Genomic DNA, 8,222 nt, shown 5'->3' with positions numbered 1-8,222 from the left:
GCTTAATGAATGGTCCACAGCTCTTGGAAAAAAAGAGAAGTAACTGATGGGAATAAAAAAAATGTTTTAAGTTGACTTTATAATATTTATGTAATTAAAAATGTAGACTTTTTAAACAAGCGTGAATAAATGATTGGACCCTTGTGTGTGTGAAAGACAGAGTATGTGTGTGTGTACATACACGTATGTGATTTTCTTACAGGAAAATGAGGATATCTCCGCATGGAGGGCGGGCATTAATATTCCAACCAGCCAATGTTGTCTCCCTGTGTAGGTGGTACCTTGACACTACCAACATCTGCCTGGGTATGCCTGTGAAGAAAGACACTCCTTGTTTTTCATTGTTTTCCATCTTTTTCTAATTGAAGGAAAAAGAAGAACAAAATGAAAATACCATTCGTGGTTTAGTTGGATTTCACCTTCTATTTTCAGGGGAATAAATTAATTGAATGTGCACATTTTTCCTAGTACAGAATGTTTCCTTCTACCATCTCTTCTATGTGGTCATTCCAAAGTGCTAAGAAGTGACATGGTGCTAACTGCAACATAATGTCTGACAGGAAAAAATGGAGGTTCTCTTCTCTGTTCTTTCTGTATCACTCTGAATAAAGAATTCTTAAGGAGAGGACTTAAAATACTGTGCAATTGCTAAGAAAATCACCAAGCTGTTAATGCAGTAAATATCTGTTTAATTTACAAACATCAGTAGTATAACTGATATTAGTCTGGAGAAAGACAAAGCACACTGAATTGTACATGTACATCTAATTTTCTCTGTAAAAAAAGTTTGGAAAGAAACATCTTCATCTTTACAGGATACCCTGGGATTTTTAAGGAGGGAAGAGCACAGTCCACTATAAATCATTATCAATTCTACATTGCAATTTAGCAGCAAACATGTTAACATGGGAACATTAAGGTAACAAAGGAGCTTTATTGATTGGAAAAAAAATCACAGTTCTTAACATTACAGCCTTTTCTCTCACCACCCACCCCTCCCCCAAAGGGCCAAAAAGGTCAAGGGAACATTAATTTGTAAAAGATCTACTTTCTAGTGTTGATTGCTACACACCATTTTTGTTCGGTGAGGACAGGTTGCAGAGGGGCCACTTCTTTCTGTACAGGACTGTCTCACGCAAGGACATGACATACTCTCTGCAGGTGTCCTGAGTGAGGCCAGTAGGTCGGTGACATCGGTGGTCAGATGTCAAAGTAAACAGACCAACACGCATTTATCCCAAGATAACACCCTATGTTAGTACTATTGCCAAAAAAAAAAAAAAAATCCTGATTTTTAAGTTTGAAAAATGTACAAAAATATCAGGACAATTATAAATTAATATATATTAAAGCATCGAGAAACAGCAAAAGATGGCCTAAAATGTTAAGTACAATGTACTTTGATACAATAAATATTTCTCATCAAAACTGAATACTGTATAGGGCTGTTTAGAACTCATAGAAACAAAAATTCATATTATTACTAATTTATTTATCAATAATCTATTGGTTCTTTATCATCTCTTTTATCATTTATATTACAAAAAAATTAATACTGGAAAACGGTAGATAAACACTTTTGTGTGCTTCTTCTGCTAACATGCTGACATTTAAAAAGAAGATAAAATTTTAGCATCCCCGTCTTCTCTCACAAATGGAACCCAGGTTGTTGGGACTCTGTGTTTTGCACCAAATACTTCTCATCCGTTTGTTCTCTCTGTGGGTGCTGGGTCCCATTCCTCTGCCTTGCCTCCTCACTCACACGCATGTGCTTGGTCTGTCCTCGTGAACACAAGAGACGCGGGCGAGGGCACGTTCACATCAGTGCGCCATAGCTTGAGCCTCCCTTGTGTGTATGTGTGCTTCTGCTTGTCTTCAGAGTGTTCCAGGGATGGACCCGAGCCGCCGCGGCTCCCGATGTCATTCTCGCGCCTCCGGGGTTATCTGCCTTCACACTTCTCCAGCGTCGGGGAAGCTGTAGTTCAAGCATCTCTATTTTTTTTTTCCAAATGCAGAAAAAAAGTCTTTATTCTCATAATAAAAATAAGTCTGTTCTTTATTTTACAATATATTTCAAATATTTCCACTATGAAGCTTTCATGAGTCCAACATGGTCAAGGAGGAGACAAGATCTTCCAAAGACAAGAGCGGCCAGGGAGGCGGTTAGGAGGTGCACCTGGTACAGCCGCACTTGACCACCTTCTCGACCTCGTCCACAAAGGAGGACCCGTCAGTGCATTCGAAAGAATATTTCCGCCGCTTGCTCCTCAGGGGTCCACAGCACTGCCCTGCGGCACACCCGCCCCTGCATTCCAGGCGGGAGACTTTCTTAGTTGTCTGGCAAGCGGCATAGCCCTGCTGCTTTTGGTAGTAATCTCTAATCCGCTCCCCTTGACAAGAGACTTCTAGGGAAGAACAAAAAGCACAAGCACTTTAAGGGCCGTCTCTGTAAGGCAGTCATGCAGGATGACCAAGAACCCACACCTGGAATCAGAGGTGGCACGTCTGCTTCCTGTTTGTTACTGCTATTGTCAGCCTTACGCTTATATGACATATTATGGACTGGTGGCCTGGCCCACTGTTTTTGGCAAAATGCTTCTTTTTTGGCCTTTATTTTCAGCAGAGAGCATACTATAAATGTGAACTACAAATATTATGGCCCTTGGACTGACAAGAATATTGGATTCCTAAGTCTTTTCCTTTATGGCAAAAATACACATCTTCTGTTTTTACACTCCCAACAGCTGGTTCTGTTCCCCGCGGGGAGTAGTTTCAGAGAGTATGCGATTTAATTTATTAGACCTGAGGTTTAATATCATTCAATCTGTTAATGCAAGTAACATACCGCTAACTTCTTAAATTACCCTGGTAGGAACTAGTTCAAAAAGCGCCATCTGCTAAAAGCTTCCATGGGCACGTTCCTCTTGTCTGGTCCCCTGATACACTAACCGAACCCGTGCCCGGTGGAGGCAGGGCATGCTGGGCACGCAGACACGGGACGGGGAGAAAGGTGGCCTAGCAAGTCAGTCTGTTTCCGTCTGTCTTGCCTGCATAATGCACTGGGATAAATTAGTTCGATTCTAAGGTCACAGGTGATTTTGTCCTCACACTAGAGCCAAATTATCAGCTCCCTCTTCTCCACGCCAGAAGACAACTTCGTAACATATTTGGGTGAGAACATCAGGTAAAGGTAAGAAAGGAGTCAAGTACAGTACACTTCTATGGGAGGCAGAAAGGAGTATTTCTGCAGAGCAGACTGTGAGCCTCTGGCCAGTAAAAATCTTGCAGGGGAGGATAGGACAGTTCCCGGCTGCTGCCTTCAAAACACTGGGAAAGAAATAGGCAGCAGCAACTACAGGTTATAAAAGACCCGGCATTCCCCACATCACTCCCCTCTCTCTGGCTTTCTCTCATTCTGTCTCCCTTTCTCTCTCTTTTCAAAGACGAGGCCCCTCTTGCTTTTCTAAGAAGGGGAGGTGACCAGTGGGCTGGCTTACCTCGGTCACAGCTGTCCCCAGTGTATCCACTGCTGCATTCGCAGTAGGGCTGGCCCAGTCCCGAGAGCCTGCATTTCCCATGCTTGCACTTGATGGCCTGGCAGGGGTTGAACAGATCTTCCTCTTCATCACAGAGGACGCCCCCATGGCCCTCCAGGCACTTACAGCTATAGGAGAAGGCGTTGATGGGCAGGCAGGTGCCATGCACACATCTGCGGAGAGGAGGGACGCAGGAACGAAAATGGGTTAGCAGAAGGGATAAGGATGGAGGGACGGTGATGGAAGAAATATGAAGGAGGCAGTTTAAGGAGCTGACTTCCTTCCGCTTCCCCGCCCTTCCTCCCTTAGGGTTTGCTTTGAGGGTTGCAATATGGGTGTTTACGTACCAAGGAGCACAAACTTACTTATTTCCAAGACAGGGGTCATTGGTCCTCTGGTCACAGAGGGGCCCCGTCCATCCTTCCTCGCACTCGCAGGTGAAGCCTGATGGGCTGCCGGCCTGGCACGTGCCGTGGGCACACACCTTCTTGTGGCATGGCTCGCAGCCGGGCAAGATGCCGGTTTGCATGGGCACCTTGCGGAAGTCCTGCAGCTCACTGTTGATGTAGAGGTTGCGGATGCAGCCGTGGAAGCTGGTGCCGTTCTGCCCGGGGGCCTGGCGCAGGGCCGCAGCCACGTGGTTTTTCCCGGGCATGCCTGGGGAGGGACAGCGAGTCAGAGGTCAGGCTCTTTGGGGACTCCTCAGCCATTTGCCACCCAGACGCTGCTCTTAGCTCTTCCAGCAGGGTGGCCGTCTGTGTGACACTTCTTTAGGAGAAACTGATGTCACGAGCATCCAGTCCTGTGGATCTCAACCTGGATGCACTTTACAATCCCATGGGCTCCTGGAAGAAATACTGATGCTTGGCACCTCCACCCAGACCTCCTTTTCTGGGCAGGGTGGCGGGGGGCAGAGAAGACACGTATGTTTCTTTGCTTTTGTTTTTTATGAAACTCTGGGCAATTTTAATGAACAACTAGATAAAGGACCTAGTTCACTGATGGTCAATCTTTACTTTTTAATATTTGTTTCAAACCAAACCCAACATGGAGGAATACATATACAACATCTGAAAGGCGGGATTGGGAAGGGGGAGGGGACAGTGCTCTCTCCTCTCTCTGCACTCACCCCCTCGGCTTCGACATGACTCCCCAGAAGCCTAGAGTTCCACAAAGTGAGGCTGGTAACTCCCTGACCAATCTCGTCTCTTAAAGACGAAGAGCCCAGGGCCCAAAGAGCTCAGGTGGCATACTCAGTGTCACCCAAGAGGACTGGGTTAGAGTTAGGCAGGTGAGATGAACCTTGCAATCTCTCGTCATGGTTCAGTCCATCCAGGTTCTGAGGGCGGGAGCTGGGGTTCACAGTGACCGTGGACACTAGTCCTTCCAAATTCTGAGCCAGAGACTAATCCAGCTCACCACTGACAACATCCGGAGCCCGGTCGCGGATCTCAGTGCCTGAAAACACTCACCACGCTTCCTATCAGGATGGCACCTCATTCACATCAGTTTGTTCCTTGATAATGGAGAGTGAAGCCATCATATTCCAGGGAATCGGAAATACAAAATAAATTCCTCCACACATAGAATTTGCAGTCTTTGTATATATTCATTCCACTAGTGATAGTCATCTAGCAACCCACATTTGGCAAAACTGAGGAATCTTTCCACAGCTTAAGCCAGACCCTGAAATACTTCCTGGAGGGGCTCCAACAGAAGGCAACTGTCCAGGTCACTGCGGGAGGCTCAGAGAAGAGCTGACTTCACCCTGGTGTTCAGGTCCTTGTCCTGCGGGGTCTCTGAGCTTCTGGCTGGAGAGTCTAGGGGGGTACAATGGTTGTAAGGCCCAAGAGCCTCGGCACTCTCTGGGCCCTGCTGTGTGGCATCGTCATCTTTCCCATCGAAGCATCCTTGCTTGCAGGCGCCACCGTCAGATAGCTAGGTGCACAACACCACAGGGCAAGAGGTCCAAGTCTTGATTGCTGGTTCTGTGTGTACTTGGGCTGGTCATCTCCCTTCGCTGAGGTTTGGTATTCTTGTCCATGACATGAGAGGATGGACCAAAAGAGTTGTTTCCAGGCTAGTCATACATGAGGACCAGCAGACGTTCACGCTCAGAAAGCGGTTCTCCGACCCCCTCTCTCCCTGCCCGGAGTCCAACTCAGCAGGAAGGCCCGGCGTGCAGGAGTCTGCACGCTCACATGCAACTCAGGTGACTCCGATGCGGTGGTCCACAGTTGCACGTGGGCAGCACCAAGTTATGTGCTTGGCCTTTGAAGTTCTGGGTGTTTAGGGTTTTCATCTATGTCCATCTGGCCTTGGGAACTGGGGCGCTTCCGTAGAGCAGGGTCAGGGGATGAAATGTGCCACTAGTCCAAGTTAGAGGGCTAGCGACAGGGAATCCCTTACTCTGGGACACGATGTCCTAATTCAATCTTATCTATCACAAATGTTTGGATTTTAATGTCCACATGTTTATGGCCTTTCTTCAGAGGTTAAAAAAAGAATACCTTTCCAAACTATTTTTAATAGCTCATTGTGACTGGGTTATAATACATATATGTGCATACGTCAAGAATAAATACAGACCGGTGATGTTCCACAGCGGGGACAAACAGGAAAGGCATTCCTTTTATTCCCAAAGCTAACAATTGTACAAGGTCTTAACTGATACTAACAAGCAAGATAGAGAGACCCATAGAGAGAGAGCAGGATGACAGCTTTGGCAGGGCAGGGTAGAAGGACCCAGCAGAGGAGAAAGGGCTCGTGGACACAGACAACAGTGTGGTGACTGCAGGGGGAAGGGTAGTGGAGGTGGCAGAGGGTAGAGGGGGGATAAATGGTGATGAAAAAATGCAATAAAAATAAAAAATAAACTATTAAAAGAGAAGAAGTAGGTCCCTGTTTTTGTTTTTTTCCCCTTTCTGCTTGTTTCCAAGCCTGCAGCTGGAGTTCCATCAGCAGATAACTCAGTAGGAGGCTTTTAGGCTTAACTAGCTCTACCTGTTTTAAAGTGACAATAAAGGCATTAAGGGTCAGAGCTGAGGTCTTCTGTCCAAGGGTGGCATTAGGGGGTCTGTGACACATTGATGGGTCTTTATGTGTAGGTCTTAACTCTTGTTTTTGAACCCATTAGGTAATACTACATGTTCTGATTGGATCATTACACAGAAAAGCACAAAGATCAGACTGCTTTGTGTTGAGCAAGGCCTGGAAGGCAAGGGTAACCCAAGGGTAAGGTAAAGCTGGCTCCCTCTTTTGCTAGAGGACATTCTGCAAGGGGCCTAAGCTGTGGAGTCTTCACTGAGGAGAACCCCTCCTTTCAAACTTGGAGACAAAGGAGAGCTTGTTTACCTCACCTTCCTTTGCTACCTCAGGTTCCCTGCCTTCATCATACAGAATTCAGGGCTGCAGTTTTATGATTGCCTTGTATTTCTTCTTTGTTTTTTTAAAAGATTTTTAAAAATTTAATCTTTATTGTATTTTCTTCCCATTACCATTTAGTCTCCTTATTTCCCTCTCCCCGCAGCGATACCACACTGTTGTCCTGAATCTGAATTACCCTGCACTCTGAGGTACGAGGACATTTGTCTGCTCTGCTCTCTGGCAGTGAGGCGGGGACAGAAGTGGTTTCCTTCAGGCCGGGGTGGGCAGCCGCGTGGGGTGCACATCCAGGCCCTCTACCAGCCAGAGGATGACTGCTTTTAGTTTGGTATCTAAAATATATTTTTTCTTTTTTGAAAAATGTTCCGACTCAAGCCCTCCTGTTCTGTAATCCACCCCGCCGTCACAAATCATATTCTAAAAGGGTTTACACAGATCTAATGAAATTGTTTCTAATGAAAGCATGATGAAATCAAGTGAAGAACTACTCCAGAAAACAACAAAAAGCCACAAACCTTTGACTGCATCCCTTTCTGCTCTATGTTAATCAGTGAGTGGCAATGCAGGTGGCTCTGGGTCAGACAGACCTGGACTTAAGTGAGGTGTCTATCACTTCAGAGCTTTGTGGACTGGGTTGAGTTTTATGAAGTCCCTGAGATTGCCTCTTCGGGACTGTAAAACAAACAAAAAAATCATATCTACTTCCTCAAGTCTCTGAGGAATAAGACTGTAAAAGAAGCTTCGTGTTGAGTGCATAGCATGTGCTTAGTCGATACACTTTCGCTCCCATCTCAGGTACATCCGTGACTTGCTTCTCCACTCCCAAGGCCACGGCTGTTGACTGTAGTACAGGTAAAAAGGAAGGCTTCTGTCTTTCAATGAATCTCACAGTTGTGATTCCCATGTAGCAACTACATCAGTCAACTTGCTGCACAGACTTAACATGTGATACATTTCATGACTTGAAGAGGTGTCTGCCTTCCCCATTCCCCTGAGCACAGAAGAAACTGTTTTTTTCAACTTTTCTTCAGATATCTATTAGCTTAGTTCTTGGCATATGGGAGATGCTCGATAAATGTTTACAGAATGGAACCAAAGACTTTTAACTGCCTCTAAAAACTCAAAAACTCTATCAAAAGTGTTAAAATTTTCTATTCCAAATGATTGAAAATAAAAGTGCTCCAAACGTTCAGGATAATTCCAAAAAATGCTGTCAGGGAAGGCTCTGAGGGGGCTGAGAAAATTGTGTAGCAGCCAAAGGTTATTATTTTGAAGGGAATGATGTGAACTTCATAAAATGCT

At 45.6% G+C, this 8,222-nt stretch overlaps 1 protein-coding gene across 2 annotated transcripts in view; it reads right to left on the bottom strand.

Moving 5' to 3' along the window:
• Positions 1–1,516: 1,516 nt before the first annotated feature.
• The window catches only part of SLIT2 (slit guidance ligand 2), a 318,355-nt gene continuing 311,649 nt past the window's right edge, over positions 1,517–8,222 (bottom strand). For both annotated transcript variants that reach the window (XM_054581986.1, XM_054581987.1), the window contains 3 exons: positions 3,902–4,193; positions 3,498–3,709; positions 1,517–2,405 (listed from right to left, as the gene is read on the bottom strand). In XM_054581986.1, coding sequence (XP_054437961.1) covers positions 2,164–2,405; positions 3,498–3,709; positions 3,902–4,193 — 746 coding nt within the window. In that variant the 3' untranslated portion in view covers positions 1,517–2,163. The remainder of the gene's footprint in view (positions 2,406–3,497; positions 3,710–3,901; positions 4,194–8,222) is intronic.

This window comes from Pteronotus mesoamericanus, unplaced genomic scaffold (genome assembly GCF_021234165.1).
Source record: "Pteronotus mesoamericanus isolate MK-2021 breed Mesoamerican mustached bat unplaced genomic scaffold, CSHL_Meso_final contig_68, whole genome shotgun sequence".
Classification (NCBI taxonomy): Eukaryota; Metazoa; Chordata; class Mammalia; order Chiroptera; family Mormoopidae; genus Pteronotus; species Pteronotus mesoamericanus.
This window is presented reverse-complemented; position numbering and strand designations above follow the sequence as displayed.